The sequence below is a fragment of the Tachypleus tridentatus genome, chromosome 8 (assembly GCF_004210375.1).
Source record: "Tachypleus tridentatus isolate NWPU-2018 chromosome 8, ASM421037v1, whole genome shotgun sequence".
NCBI classification, from domain to species: domain Eukaryota; kingdom Metazoa; phylum Arthropoda; class Merostomata; order Xiphosura; family Limulidae; genus Tachypleus; species Tachypleus tridentatus.
The window spans coordinates 94,165,299-94,182,501 of NC_134832.1; the positions used below are offsets into that span (position 1 = coordinate 94,165,299).

General features: G+C 31.8%; 1 protein-coding gene across 3 annotated transcripts in view; it reads left to right on the forward strand.

Annotated features, from left to right (window-relative positions):
* Positions 1–17,203, forward strand: part of BBS1 (Bardet-Biedl syndrome 1) — a 64,470-nt gene that overhangs the window by 17,073 nt on the left and 30,194 nt on the right. For all 3 annotated transcript variants that reach the window (XM_076450244.1, XM_076450246.1, XM_076450245.1), the window contains exons 5-9: positions 934–1,058; positions 7,928–7,974; positions 12,626–12,667; positions 13,570–13,642; positions 15,637–15,768. In XM_076450244.1, the coding sequence (XP_076306359.1) occupies positions 934–1,058; positions 7,928–7,974; positions 12,626–12,667; positions 13,570–13,642; positions 15,637–15,768 (419 nt within the window). The remainder of the gene's footprint in view (positions 1–933; positions 1,059–7,927; positions 7,975–12,625; positions 12,668–13,569; positions 13,643–15,636; positions 15,769–17,203) is intronic.

Sequence of the window (17,203 nt, forward strand, 5' to 3'; positions counted from 1 at the left end):
TTTACCTTATGATAACCACCTTCTTAATAATGTACAACATATTGATATTTATGAAAACTGTTATTATAAAATGTAAAATTGCTACTTATTTTTCCAAAATTAATGATTTTCATTTTTGTGTACAGTAGCAAAGTGAGTAAAATGATTTGAATATCTTCTGAATTGACTGATGATAGCAACAAGCCTATTGTTGTTGTTATCTCTTCAAAGCCAATTATTAATTATCTCTTCAAAGCCTAATGTTAATGTTAACTCATCAAAGTATGTTATTAATGTTATATCTTGTCTCTCAAAGTTGATAATTCAAAATAGTACATAACTGTGATCATTTATTGAAATTTCTTCAGTAACTATTCTAAAAAATAATGTTTTTAATTGTTTCTTAAATATGACCTGTGTTCAGATACCAAAGTAAAATACATGGAATGGTGACATGCTTGCTATATATGTATATGTATAGATATGCTCCATTAAGTAACAAAGTAATCATTGTAAGATATGTGTGGTGTATCATTGTGAAAAATATGGTGCAAATTAATAGTTTTCATAAATTTAAAAATGTAGATACTATTGTTAACTATTATATGTGGAAAAACCTAATAATCATAGTATTTTTGTATGAGAGCTCTTCCTTACTCAGTAGTGAAACAAAAAAGTATAATAAAGTAGTACTTGTTTTTTAACATAAAATTCATGAAACTTCATCACCACTCTACTAAATTTAAACTTTAAATACTGTGAATGCCATTTTTAGAAGTTACCAAGATTTAAATAGTGACTGATGAAAGTTCAGTTATGTATTCTTGGGCACTTTCTTTAATTTTTTTATTGTAAATCTGAATTAGTGCTTAAAATTTAAATTTTAAATTTTCTTTCATAATGGTTTGGTAAAATATATTGTACATTAAATTATCTTTACTTTTTTTTGTATAGCAATTGCTGTAGCCTCTGGGGGTCACATTTATGTTTACAAAAATATGCGTCCATTTTATAAATTTACTTTGCCTACTTTGAACATTGAACCAGCTGAGTTAGAGGTTTGGAATCAAGCTAAGGAGGTGTGTCAATTTCTGTTTGAATATCTAGCCAACCTAAATGTGTGTATTATTAAATTGTATATTTTTTATATATCTTTTATGTATATAACATTGTAATGTCCTTCTGGTATAAGGGAATTGTTCTTTCGTGATGTTGATGAAAGCTGTTCAGAAAACAAGTAAGAAAATTTTTGGTGGAACTTCTGCTGTTACTGTCCCAAAGAAAAGACAGTCATGTATCTAATTCTTTGACCATCCCTCTGTGATTTTTAATTTGTTGGTAGATTATCAATATCCTATCCATCATAGGAAACAGTTATTAATAATACATCTTTGTAAACAATGTAATATTCCCTGAGTTAATTTTCATTTTTCCTTCTCATCAGATTTATATCAAATACATGATGAAATTTACTTCACTCAGTGTAATTGTTTCTCAGTTTTCAGCATGTGTATCTCATTGTTTAATATGAAGGGAAAGCAAGTTGATACATATATTGTTTTCTTTTAATTGAAACAAATTTCTTCATGGATTATTTCTTTCTGTAAAGGCATAATTTTCTGGACATGTCACAAGATTTTACTGAGTTACATTCAAAATTTAAAGCATTTTAATTTCATGGTATATGAATACACTTGGTATAAAAATGTAGCTAATAACTCAAATTTTAATCTTATATAAATTTTGATTTCATGAGACAATATTTTAAAAAATCCTAAGTTTTGCTGAGTATGAGCATTGTAACATTTGCTTTCAAGGTATTCCATCACCTCTATGATATTTACCACTCTCCTCACACATTAGCTGTATCCTGAGAAAAGGTTTTCTTCTTTGCTCATCTAAGCAATTGTATGAATTCTACTTTGCTTGTTCCAGTATTTATACCCCACTATATTGCCTCTAGTAAGTTTAATTTTGTAACTTTCTCAATCTGTGTCAAAGTACCTTCTATACCTGATCCATATATAAGCTCCCTGTTAGTCTTTCTCATTTGCCTTTTCTTAGCAGCAAAAACTATGTAGGTAGTCTCATACTTTGTGTTTGAGCATTATTACTAAACTTGCATTGTTTTCATTCAATTATTTTAGATCCTTTTCATGGGGCTTGGATAGATTGTTTATTTTCTTGATTGTCCATGAAAAAACAATTTTTTTGAGATGATTTTTAAATATGAGTACTCACATTCACATCTTGGACACAACAGTCATCTGGCTTGGGAGGGGGGGTCATGTTTGTAATGTTTTGAGTACTTGCCTTGTCCTCCTTGTTTATTGGATCAACACACCTTTGGCTTTCCATCACCTGATGAATTTTTAGTTGGACTCTCGAAGATCAGATTATGTTCTACCTATTTGGTGCTCTAGACAAAATGCCACTGTTTATCTTGAAATATCTCACTCTTCCAGAATTTTCTATAGCTTACAACAGTTCTCCATTTTTATCATCCTTTCAGCTGTTGTCTATGGCCTATTACCTATTCCCTGCTCAAATTGTGGGGGATCTTAGTCATTTATTTATTTCTACTTTGGCTTCTGCTCTCTCCTTAGTATCTTAATTGGTTTGTTGCTGGGATCCTTTGGAGAGAGATTCTTTACTGTAGGGAGCCTGGCTTTCTGTGTTAGCAGACAGCATATTTTTGCAGAAATTCCAGAATCCAGGAAATCAAGAGTTTATGTTGCCTGTCTTTCATCTTCATCTTATACACTGGCTTTTCAACTGTTCCAAAGTTCTTCTGCAGGATAATTTACTACATCTCCCATTCATGTTTCTAGATATGCTTTGGCACCACAATTCTTTGGAACACAAGGGTGATTTCAACCTTACCAGTGAGGATACTACTCCAGAGTGTAGTGCAAATTTTGGCATTAGTAATTACCTTATGGGGTTATGTCCTGTGAAGCCTCAGAGGGTTTGTATATTGTGTGGGAGACATTCACAACATATCATTGGGTCATTAAACTTCTTGGGAAGGAAACTGCTTCATTTAGACAATTCCACAATAATCTCATCCTTATGAAAGCAACTGGGCACTCACTCAAGATCTCTAAAGTTTTGAACAGTGAGTCTTCTTCCTTGGGCAAACAAACACCAGTTGTTCTTGTTTTTTGTCATTTTCAAGGAGTAATGAATCTAACAGCCAGTTAGTCACAACAGAGCTCTTCCTGCAGAATGGATGCTTCTCCATCAAATGTTTTGTTGAATCTGCTTTTGTCTTGAAACACCACAGATTGAGGCTTTTATCACATGTTGGAATGCTCAGCTCTGGGAGTAGAAGCTCTTAACCAGGATATTCATCTTTATGTCCTCCCTCCAAATCATCTGTTCTTCATGGTTCAGGCACTGATTCACTCCATGTCCTGTCAAGTTTTTCTGGTGGCACCATTTGACTAAGTCAGCTCTGGTATCCTATTTTCCCAGTATCTTTAAGAATTTTAACCTCTTCCCCATTCTCTCTGGCCATCTCTGTTATGTCGGCCTTGGTCAGACTTTTTTCTGAGGCAGTTATTGTTATTCATCAGGTGGGAAGCCAGTCCAGCCTAGGCAGGAGTATCCTCATAATTTAAGTTCACTTCACTTCACTATATGGTTGTGTGACTTGTCCTTTCTTTTTGGCCATTCTCTTACTTTCCATGATTGTGGAAGAGGGCACTCAACTCCTCATAATTCTACATGATGAGCATCATGTGTACCAGCCATTGATTGAACTTTGTTTGTTCTGTAGTTGAGGAGATAGGATTTTGGTTCATAATCCCAGGCAGGATGATTTTTGTTTCTCCTATTTGAGTGAGATGTGAATTGGCTTTATATTTCCAAGTTCATTTTGTAATATTCTGAGCTTCTTCAGGTTAGGGGAAGACTTGTCCAGTTGGATGTCACTTGCCTTCCCTTTGTAATATCAGTGGTTCACAGTCAGCATTCTGTACTTTCAGTTTGGGTACCTGGGCCCATAATATCAAGTTCAGTTTGTTGCATTTTGCGCTTCTCCAGGTTGGAGAGAAGGTTTGTCCACATTGGTATAGCTTGTCTTCTTTACATAACTCCAGTAGCTTGACATACAACTTCCTTTAACATTCAGGTTGGATTCCTTTTATATCATATTTCTATGATCCACTCAGACCATTTTATAGTCATTTCTAATATCAGCTGTGAAGGTAATACTCCCTGTGGGGATCTTTTCTTCTAACTGTTCTGTTTTTATCTTTCTCATATCAGGTGCATCTGATTACTTATCATATCCTAAAGCTTTGAATTTTAAGGCAGATTAACTCTCTCAACCAGACAGGTAAATGGTTGTTTTTTTCTTTAACTATTAAACTGTTCTATTTACTTCTCAAAACTTACTCAATGGCCAGTTTTGCCTCACTGGATATATTTACTGTCCTTAATCCCAATTGAATCAGGAATAAAATAAAGTTTTAAACTCATTCACCAAGAATCCTAAACATACTTATTGTCTATTCTAAATTGTATTTTCCTTGGACTATCATAAAGAAAAAGTCAGTAGCAACAGTGTCTGGCTACTTTCATGGTTTGCTCATACCAGTTCTTCAGATCAGGTTTTTGCAGTAACTTGTAGTGATTAGGTCAAATCAGGTCCTGGCTCCACTTTGGTGTTTTTTCAACCTAAATTCCTCTCTCTCCAGTTACCAAATGGAACAGGAGACCCCAGATCCTAACTGTTGGGTTGGTCAGTTTGAAGAGTTCCTCACCAGTTGTGAGATCCTCAGGAAAGATTCTAAATGGGCATCACAATGTGGTAGTGGGTGGGGCAGGGACACCTATGTCTGTATAATGTGTGCCATCCTATATTATATAATATGTCCAATTTACTGGTGGTTTGGTCAACTAGATGGGGTAAAGTCTTTTGCATACACAATGAGAAGAATTATTTTCCATTCTTGTATGTGTGGGGAGTAGATTGTGTAACAGAACACTTACCAAACTGTATATTCTGATAATTGCCCTAACCACATTACACTTCATGTCTGACTGAACCATTGTGTACAAATACATGATTGGTCCTGTCTTTTTCTGTTCATCTTTATGGTACATAGGCTTATTTTACCTTTCTTCTTTCACACTTCCATGAAGTGATGCAGCCTCCTACAAGTGTTACAGCTCTGGGAAGATACTGTGTGAAGAGAGGTAACCCTTTTATTTCAGAATTTAACATTTTCATTACCTCCAAAAATTATTTAGATAAATATAAACCTTTCTTCACATCTTCCTACCCTTTTTCCCATTGCTATTGCATGCAATTCATGCTTCATCTAAATTCTTTTGGTGATCTGCTATACATGAAAGATATATCACCCTCCTGTTGGTGGAAGGCTGTTTTTGCATGATTATTAAATCATGCACTAGTATAGTTTGTGTTAAAATGTCTTGTTTTAAACTGATGTACAAACTCTCAAAGACAGAATAGCTCCTGTGTGCAGAGAGGTAAATATTTATCAGAAATTTATTTTAAAGTAAGGAAAATGTTAGCTTTAACTCTTTTTAGATAATAGAGCACCTTTCAGGTATTGAGTGCACACTTGCCTATCTAATTTTAATATTTAAATAAAAATTATAATTTTGTTTTAACAAATTCTAATCATTTTTAAGTTGAATATTCAAATCAGATAGAAATCTGAAAATTTCTTATTGTTGAATTTGAACTCTTATTGTTAACAAAATAGGTAATTTGAAAGCATATCTTTTATCTATAGTTATCTCATTCCTCATATTTTTATCAGTTACTGGTCATGATAAGTTGATCCAATTGTACAGTTTTTCTTATTGCTCTACCCTGATCTACCTTTCTCACATTTATATCATAGAAATCATATTTCATTACATGCAGAAAAATGTTGCAAAACCATTTATTTACTCATGAATGGTAATGTTATATTAGGAGTCATTTTTCGAATGTTATACGTTTTTTCTCTAGAGTGAAAACTGTTGATGTACTTTTTGATAATGCTGGTTATCACTGTCATTGAAAATTGATTTTTGGTTAGATAATATTTGATGATTTTTACCTTTCTTCTGATTAGTTCTATGTTACTGGTAGCTTTATGGGCTCTGTATAACGAAATTCTAACAAGATTTTCTTTGAATATCATTTGTATAACACCATTATAGTTGAAACAAAAATCCAAATACATAGATTTATAGTAGACTTCAGTTTCAAACTTCCTATCTTTTTTATAACTGAGGTGTACAAGAACAGCAAATGAAGTTTTTATTTTATCTCAGTAAATTTTATATTTTTATGTTGTTTATTTAAGAAATCAAAACGTATTCGCATGTTTTTCATTCTCAAGTACTATAAGTGTATCCTCTACGTATATTTCATACACTGATGGTTTAAATTAGTTAGGACATTCTTTTATCCAAATTTTTTCATGGTAATGCAAAAACAAATTTGCTAATATAGAAGCTAAAATGGACACCATACTAACTACATCTATTTGTTTATATACCTTTCCATTGAACAAAAGATCCTATTATTTTGTTGCTACTTCACACAATTTTTAAATACTTTTTTGGGTGTATCATCAGTGTTTGGTTTGGTTTGTTTTCAATTTCCCCATAAACTTACAATGAGAGCTATCTGCTCTAGCCGCCCCTCATTTAGCAGTGTAAGACTAGAGGGAAGGCAGCTAGTCATCACCACCCACCAACAACTCTTAGACTACTTTTACCACAGAATAGTGGGATTGACCATCACATTATAATGCCTCCATAGCTGAAAGGGAGAGCATGTTCGGTTCAAACCCACAATCCTCAGATTACGAGTCGAGTGCCTTAACCACCTGGCCATACCGGGCAAATCATCAGTGTTACCTCCATTATTGTAAATCATATTTAAGCATAAATAAATGGTCTTATCCAATGGCATATTAGTAAATATAGATTCAACATAAAATCTAGCAATTACTATGCTGTGTTCAAAATTTAACTTTGATGTTATTAACAAACTTGGATTTATCTTATAGGGTATACTAATTGTATACAAATTCCTTTAAACCATTACTTAAAAATTGGGCTAGTTCATATAACACATTTGATATGACTTACTGATTAAACATTTATACTGTGAGAAGGAAAAGTCAGGGGATATTGGTGATGCCATATTAATCTGAAAAGAGGTAATAATGGCTTTATAAGTCACTGGCATATTTTTTTCTAATTTTATATATTTATAACATAGTATTGTGCACAAATACTAGTAAAGCTCGTACAACAGAGCAAACTAAAAAATGCACACAAAGATGAAGTAACAATCTGATATATAAATTCATGTAGTTTTCTTTAACTTTATAACTTTTACTAATCATTGATGGAAAGTTATATTCAAATTATACAAACTTCTTGATATCAGTTCTTAAATCTGTTTCACACACGGAGTAGTTAAACTCTAAACATTTTGCTTCATAATTATATTGAGTTCTTTAACATGGTCCAGCATGGCCAGGTGGTTAAGATGCTCAAATAGTAATCTGAGGTTCGGGGTTCGAATCCCCATCACACCAAATATACTTGCCCTTTTAGTTGTGGGGGCATTATAATTCAATAGTCAATCCTACAATTCGTTGGTAAAAGAATACCCCAAGAGATGGCAGTGGGTGATGATGACTAGCTGCCTTCCCTCTAGGCCAGTGGTTCCCAACCTTTTTTATGCCCTGCACCCATAAAAAATGTTAATATGTTCTCACACCCCTCACAGTAATTATTAAATTTTTTTTAATAAAGGTGAAGGTGGCCAAAACAAATGTTATCTCGCACCCCAACAACAAACAAACATTTCTTTAATAAGCTTATTTACTATGAAATATTTTTTGTAGACTTTATTAATTTTACTAAAAAACTCATATTCACATAGTAATTTTAATAACATTAGGACAAGATTGATTTATCAAGTATGAAAGAAGTCTTGGAAAGCATTAGGTAAGTAGATCTCACATTTTTTTATTATTATTTTCACCTTACAGGTGTATATATCAACAATATTTATGTATACACTGTATATCTGTCTCATATCTTTTTTTTAACTAACTTCAGGATAAATGAAGGAGGCACAGTAATGATTTTGATAATGACATGATTTTCATCAAAGACTGTTTTTCAGAAGTTTTAATTTATTATATTGCATCCATTTAAGTTGTACAAATTATTTGTATGCCATAAAGAGGTTGTTCATGGTTTGTTTAATGAGATAATATATGAACAAAGAGGTGCAATTAGTGTGGGATCTAGTTTAGAGCTGATTGTGGCCAATGTCTTTATGTGCCATTTTGAAAAAGAAAGTAGTTGAATGAAAGTCCAAGTAATTTGAAACAATTACTGTGTTAAAATATGTGTTTGAAACATTTTTATGTTTCTGAGAAACAAACATTAACTCTTTTGCAATGGGCTTGGTATAACACACACAAGTTCATATACACAATTGTAAGTGTTAAGAATTTATACTATAACTTTTGGTATAATATATGTATCTTCACAAAATTTGGCAGATGTTTAGTGACAATTGCAATTGTTTTGCACACAAAAAATTCAGATTTCTTAATGTTTGTGAAAGTATCAAGTTTTTCGTTACTAGTCTAACTGCAAAGTGATTTTTATGTTATGATTAGAAAACTATTTTTGTCCCAAAGCCTGAAATATTATTTGTGCAATCTCTAAAACCTTCTAAATACATTTTAAATGTTTGTTTTCATTAAGACTTTGTATTTTCTTCACTTTATGTGGGGTCTGTAAATTTGACTAACCTTGTAACCAACAAGAAAAAAAAGGAAATAAATATAAATTATGTTTTTATTCCTTCTAGAAGATAACAGATTATAACTTAAAAATACAAATGCTTAGTCTAAATAGCTTACATCTCATAATGTTATGTATTTATTTGTTTTTTTTTATCTTATATTGACCTACCAGTTGTGCCTGGCTAATGTTACAAAACTTGTTTTAACAAGGAGCGCGTGCACTCATTATATTATCCAATAACATAAAATTCATCTCTAGTCTTTACAATGTGACCTTGTCTTGGCTGTGTTTTAGTAAACTTGTATTTTGTTATGTATAGTCACATTTCAATTATATAGATTATTACTACTTAGAAATAAGTTATTAAACTTATTTTTTGTGAAGTAAAGAACTGTAAATAAAGAAGTAAGGCAGACAGTTATCTTTTTAGCTATGACCCTTGTATTCAATTATTGCTTGATGAAGGCTGAATTGCTTTTTAAAATTTTGTATCTGGAGGATATGAAACAAAATTTATTTATTTTTTTTACATTTTATGTATTTACAGATGAATAACCAAAATATCATAAATTACTATATTGATACCATAGAATTCCACTATATTTTATCAAGCTTAGTAAGTAAGCTGTATTTAGGTTTTAAAAAAAACATGAAATTTTGAACAGAGTAAAGCCACAACCTATCTCCTTTAAATCTTATTTCAAAAGAAGGAGATGGTCTTCTAAAATGTTAAAATGGTTGAGAAACCATTAGGGAAAAATTCTAAGCTGTTGATTGGTTATTCACATGTTATATATTGAAGTAAGTGTATTTAAGGGACCATTTCCAAAATAGAAAGAGTTGAATGGAGCCACAGTTGAACAGTGTAATTAAAAGTGTATCAGCAAATTCAGTTAAAGTTTATTTTAAAATCAGTCACAATAATTAACAACTTTTTTTTGTTTCAAGAACAGGATTACTCTGCTCAATTATACCAAGATGTTATACAGTTATGAGTGTCCTGTTTGAAAAGATATATATTTGTTGTTCATATGTAACTCATGGAGAATGTATTGTAAAGTATTTTGATAACAGAAACAAAAAAAAGTATAACAAAGTATTATCACACAGCTATGATTGAAATATAACAACTGCTCAGTTTTCAGTTATTGATTCAGTGGAAAATAAATATCAACTAAGGATCTAAGAAAGTTTGATGATTAATAACCTGAAACTTCAAGTAACTTATACTTCTATGGTGTTGAATAAATATCTATATGTTATTGATATCTAGTGATGACATTGGGGTGGGTATAAGAATTTAATTCAATCACAGAGATTTAATTAGAAGAACCAAATATGTGTAAGGTATGTTATATGGACAGGCATACAGTGCATAGGGTTATATGAATGATGTGTATATACTAATTTAATGGTGAATCTGTGGAGATATAAGCCTTAGTGCAATGACAACATATTTATCATTTGTGTATGTGGTTCTTTACAAGTTACTGACCCATTGAAAATGCAGAGCTGCCATCTGTATACCTATAACTGTAGGAATATGTGACAGTCCCTTTTGAGGAAGGATGCTTGTATAGGCAAGATTGTTAAATGATGCAGAATACAGTGTTATACAGTAGAGCATATAGGATAACACTGAGGTCCAAAACTACATCCAAGCCCACACTGGGACAGTACCCCTCATCCATGAATTGAATACAACAGGTTTGAAAGGGCACTCTCAATACCAGCCAGCCACTGCAGTAAAACTGGGTACCATGAACGAGACAATAAACAAGGATTTGAAGTTTATGAAGTTATAAAGTTCACAACCATACAGTCACACTTCAAAATCAAAGGCTATTTTCATGAGAAAGATTTACAAAGAAATTGAAATTATGACAACCCTGTTTCAGCACATGCCTATTACATCCTTTAATTCTGCCACAGTGGATAATTATGATGTTTTATTTACTTAAGAATTGCATTGGAAGTTAACATGTACAGTGAAGGGTTTGTGGAATGTTTGTTTACAGATGTAGTCTAAATTCTGGGTTACAGTTCATTGTGGAAGCTCATTACATCCAAAACTGCTTTTCCAGGCAACAGTATGTACTTCTAGCCTTGATAGTGATCAAGAGCAATACGTCTATTTTATGTACCTACAGAAAAGTTTGTTTTGTCTGGTGAATACATGAAATTGCTTTTGTGTGTTTTATTGATTTGTTGCTGTGTTTTTTTTTCATATATAGAGGGTGGAACACTTTATATTAAAATAATTTTTAATATGTGACAACTACAACTGATGTAAAGTTATAATGGAATAGCATGTATTGGAACTACATATTAATGTTGTATAGTATTTTGTAGGTAGTGTGATACTACTGAAAATCAGTTTCTGTTGAGAAGGGTATCCAACAGCCCTTTGCAATACAAATTATTCAATCAGATCGTAAAGATGTATTCAGATCAGGGACTTAGAATTTCCAAATTTGGAATATCTATTGTACTTAATGACATTGGAAAACAAAGGAATGTGGGTGAATGTGGAGACCAGAACAACCCAGAAACAGGCCTGAATTAAGTCGTAACCCAGTCATTGTAAACAAACTGTAATATCTTTTAATAGGTAAGAATCCACAAAAATAAGAAGTAAAGGCAGAAGATGGCCACACATCTTAGGCAAAGTATGCAGTTATATCAAGAAGGATTTCCATATGAAAAGGTGACATAGCATGTATACATAAGTTACTTCTACAACATATCCACTGAAGGAGAACCAACTTTAGAAACTATATGAATAGGAAAATGGCAATACAAGGTGACACCTGATGAAACATGTACACCTTGATAACTGTAACAAGACTTCTGTAAGCCAATGGATGAAACAATTTTCCAAAAGTATTGTTCCCATACTGTGAAAGTTTTTCAAAGGGATTCACGATGATTACTGTGACAGGTGCAAGTTAGAGACCATCATAAATCATATGGAGAAATAAATATGTATTCATTGTATTTCATAAGAAGACATACTGTTCAAGTCACCCATACATTTCTGTGTAGTCTGACTGTTGGGACAAGCATTGTAAAACCATCATACTTGAACACTAGATTAATTTTGTAAAGCTTGCAGCAAAGAGTTGTGTACTTTTCATACAACACATTTGCAATAGAGTGTTTAGCAATGGAAATTATACTGCAGAGCTGTTGTCAGGGTGCATGTTAGTCAGATAGATCATGACTGAACCTCATAACGTGGATTTTGACAGCTTCATAATCATCTGGACATAATTACATGACTCTCTGTATATATTATCACTTTTTTAACTGACATTTATTTTCAAATGTAGTGGCAAATTTATTGTTGTCAATTCTTGAATGATCATTGTTTCGTAAGATGTAAGAAGAAAGTCTTGAAGGAAAGATAATAAAGATGAAGCTAACACATATAAATTTAATTTTTATCAAGATCTTTTTGTGAAACATTTTGGACAGGCATTCTTCATCAAGCAGTAAAGACAATATTGCAATAGAAGTAGGCTCTTTCTGCACCTAATTTCATTGTAACATAGATTTTACTGCTTGATACAGTGTATGCCTGAAACATTGGATAAAACAAAATTTTCGTTTAAACATGTCAATTTATGTCTGTTTTCAGGTATGTGTTTCAATAAACATTGTTTATTAGTTACCTTTGTCTTCTACAGTTTGTACTAACAGCACATGATGGCTTAAATATACATTTTTTTTATGAAAAATTAAATGTTGATTATTGAAACTAGTAGAAAAATAAGTTGAGAGTGATTCTAGTTGTTAAAAAGACCAAGCATTTAATTTTCCTCTCTTTTATTAGAACTGAAGTAGGTGAATCCAACCTAAGCAGCAGGTCACAGAGGTAAAGTTTCTGTAATATATTGTCACTTTACAAGTGGTTTTTATCTCTCAGTATTAATAACATGCAAAACTAATTTAAGTGTTGTTTTTCAATAATTTCCTTGGATACCATGTTTTTAATGCTTGTTACATTCAAAATTATTTTCTTTCCTAAAAACTATGGAGGACTCAAGACCAAACTATGTCACTAAAATGATTTCAAGCTGTAATTTGTGATATAATATGTGTACATTTTCCATTGAGTAAACATACAAAGCATGAAGAATTTAAATATTCTTAAGCATGAAAAGTTTTATAACGGTTATACAAAATTTACCATTCTAATGTTGAAAAGTTTCAAAATGGTCAATATAATTGCCTTCAGTTTTTTTTGTTTGTTTTTTTTTGCTCCATACTAACATTGTATTACTGTTGAAATGCTATTTACATTAAATAGAATTATCAAGAAAATTATGTTTAGTAAATATTTGAAGTTTGAATAGCAGAAAAGATTATTTGTATTTTAAAACAATTCAAATGTGTGATATATTCTTGTCATTTGAAAATAAGGTTTACTGAATGTATACTTTTGTACAGCTTTGATCAGATATCAGAGTTTAATAGTATTCATGCTATTTAATCTCTTTGTACTTTTTGATATACATTAATGGATGATTACTAATACGGTGCAGATGGAAATAAGGTTTCAGAATCATTAAAATACTTGTACAACAGTTGTTATTTTGTGAGTTCTCAGTTTGATTCATTCTAGGTTTTTCATGTTAATCAGTTTCTGTAAACTTTTCAAAATATGTTGATATAAGATTACTAATATAATCCACACTGAAGTCAGTTTCAAAATTATTAATAAGACTTGGACATCAGTTGATATTTTATTAGGTCTCACAGTTCAAATTATTGTAGATTCCTCATGTTGGAACCAGAAGAATTAGAAGAGTTTGTTCAAGTACACAAACAGTTTCCACTCAAAAGACAAGTATGTGAGCTAAGGATTTCATACATTTCATTTATTTAGTGTAAAACATAGGAAATAAAATAATCTGGTGTTACACATACTAATAATATATTTTTATATTGTAGGATATATTTGCTTGTGTTTTTATATACATTGCTGGCCAAAATCTTAAGGCCAATAAACATAAAGAAAAAATATGCATTTTACGTTGTTAGACTCAACCACTTATTTGAGTAGAGCTTCAAAAGATGAAAATAAGAAAAGGGAAAATAAAAATAAAAAACTTTTTTAGCATTTAGTAGGGAAAATGTGACCACTATGAAATTAGCCTAAATACTAGCTGGTCAAAAGTTTAAGACCATACTGAAACAAAGCATTAATCGGTAAACACATAACAAAATTTAGTCATATGTGTTCAAGCATTAGCATTGTCAACATCTCCCACTGACACCTCCTGTGTTACATTGGGTAAAAACATGGCAAAGGCTAAAACGTTGACAGAGTTTGAACGTGGGAGAATTGTTGAGTTGCAAAAGCAAGGTCTCTCTCGACGTGTCATCGCTACTGAGATTTGGTGAAGTAAAATTGGTGTTGCAAATTTCTTAAAAGAACATGAGGGGTACAGAATGAGAATTTCAAATGCTCAGCCCAAGAAAATTTTATCGGCATTGAGCAGGAGGATTCAATGGGTTGTCTGGCAAAACATCAGCCGATTGTCAAATCAGATTAAGGCCCTTACAGACACTAAATGCAACTCGAGAACAGTAAGATGGCATCTACAAGAGAAAGGCTTTAAAAACCATAAACGTCTTCAAAGGCCACATCTCCATCCACACCATGAAACAACTTGGTTAATCTTTGCTGAGAAGCACCAAACATGGGACATAGAAATGTGGAAGAAGGTTTTGTTTTCTGATGAGAAAAAATTTAACCTGGATGGTCCAGATGGCTTCCAACGTTACTGGTATGATAAGGATATCCCACCGGAAACATTTTGCACACAACACAGTGGAGGAGGTTCATCATGATCTGGGGTGCTTTCTCATTCCATGGAACAATGGAGCTTCAGGCTGTATAGGGGCATCAAATAGCAGCTGGCTACATTGGCATGTTGGAGAGAGCATCCTTATTAACCGAAGACCCTCGCTTGTTTGGAAATGACTGAATCTTTCAGCAGGAAAATGCTGCAATCCACAATGCCTGTATGACAAAGGACTTTTTCATGGCGAATAACGTGATTCTTTTGGACTATCCAGAGTGTTTGCCCAAACTGAATTCCATTGAAAATATTTGGGGGTGGATGGCAAGGGAGGTCTATAGAAATTGATGTCAATTCCAAACAGTGCATGATCTTTGTGAAGCCATCTTCAGTACTTGGAATAACATTCCAGCCAGCTTTCTGCATACACTTATATTAACTATGCCAAGGCGAATGTTTGCAGTTATTTGCAGTGACAGCCATGCAACTCACTACTGAGAACTCTTGTTGGGCATTTCCTACCCTGTTTAGTACTTCTTTTTGGTATGGTCTTCAACTTTTGACCAGCTAGTATTTTGGCTAATTTCATACTGTTCACATTTTCCCTATTAAATGTCAAAAAAGTTTGTTTTTTTTTATTTTTCCTTTTCTTGTTTTCATCTTTCAAAGCTCTACTCAAATAAATGGTTGAGTCTAACAATGCAAAATGTATATTTTTTCTTTATGTTCATTGGCCATAAGATTTTGGCCAGCAGTGTATCTAAAGAAAGAACATGCTTTGTATTATTAAATAAAACTTGATTAATTTTGTTTTCTTTATTCTATGTTGCAAGTGTTAAAGTTAGGAGCAATAATCTGATACTTATATATTGCTATCAGTATTCCATATAGCCGACTTGATGTATGTGTAAGGAATTTTGTGAATTTACGTTTATTAGAAATATATAGTTACTAATTATCTCTCTTTTGTTTCTTGATTTACTTTGTGTTTCTTTTTAGCATCTGCTTGATAATTGTTTTACTTATTTTACTGCAGACTGTGGTTACTTGTCTCAGTACTATGAAGAAGTCCATGGCTGAAGATGATGCAGTCAGCTGTCTTGTTTTGGGTACAGAAAACAAAGATGTTTATGTACTAGAACCTGATGCTTTTACCATACTTGCTGCTGTAAGTGTTAAAACAGTGATTTGTTTTATCCAATAAAAATTGGAATTATCATAAAAAGTGTTTACATAAACATTATGAAATCTTCATAAGACACAGTGAAAATAGTAAAAATGAACATAATTTTGTGGGAAAATGTAAATATCACCCCTCAATTTTTGTTAAATATTTGTTTTGTATATTTTTTTCATGTGAAACTAAAATCAACAGAGTAGAGGATAATAAGTGACGAGCAAAGCAACATTAAAAACTCACATAACACAGGTAATTTTACTTGTAGCTTTCTCTATACATTATAAATTATTGTTTCAAAAAACCTTCTATGAAAAAGCTGTTAGTTATAGAAACTGCTGAAAGGTGCACCTGATGTCTTGAAATTTTTGGCTACATGCACAATTAATACTGGTTGTAAAGTACAATTTTGTAGTGAGTTAGGAGTATAGTGCAGTTTAGTGATGAAAACAGTACTTCAACTTACTCAACTTCACTATGTCATGGACTTGGAAATTCATATTTCCCGATGTATGGATGAACATTTATCTTTATTCTATATTGTTGTTGTTTTCACATTGTATGTTATACTTTATGTAGATTTTTAGATAGCTCTTCATGTTCCTGATAGATTCTGAATTGTAGAAGTCCAGAATATAACATATGAATATTTAATAATGTATACCTCCAAATTTCAAAACAAAATTTGTTTACAAATATACATATTTTAATATCCAAACTCTTAATCACACATACACACATGTGAAAACAGAAATGTACACAAATTAATGCAACTATGTGCTTAGGAAGGTATAAATGTCAACTCTAGGAAGAATATTTTTGCAAAATAAAAATTACAAAAACTTTTAACTATTATATGTATTAAATATTATTTTGGTTCTTGTCAAGATTAATATAAATTATAACTTCTTAACCAGTTTGTGCATGAGGTATTGTTCATGCTCTGTTGTAAAATCTTTACAACTATTTTTTTAAATAACAGTATTAAATAAAGGAACAATTATGTAAATGAAGAACTTAAATGCAAATTGTGGTATATATAAATGAGCTGCCGGTGGTGTTTTTTAAAGAAATGTGCTGCATTTTGAATAGGCTTATAGAAATAAAATGTTTTGTCCAAAAATAAAATTTCTTTGTCAAATTTGAAATAAATAATTGAGGTAGAAATGTTTTAGTATAGTAACTTCCAATGATTGTGTTTAATAAATATCTCACTTTTAATTTCATAGCATTTTTTGTGAAAGCTACAGGAAGAAAGGAAGTTTTAGGGCAAGATTTCCACCCTCCACTTTTTATTCCCATATTTTATTGTCATACCCAAGAAGACCAGGGATTGACACCCTGTCAGTAATGTATTGTTCTTCAACTTGAATCAGAGTTGATGGTTTTCTTGGTCTGTGATCGTTGTTCACTCCTAAGCTATAGT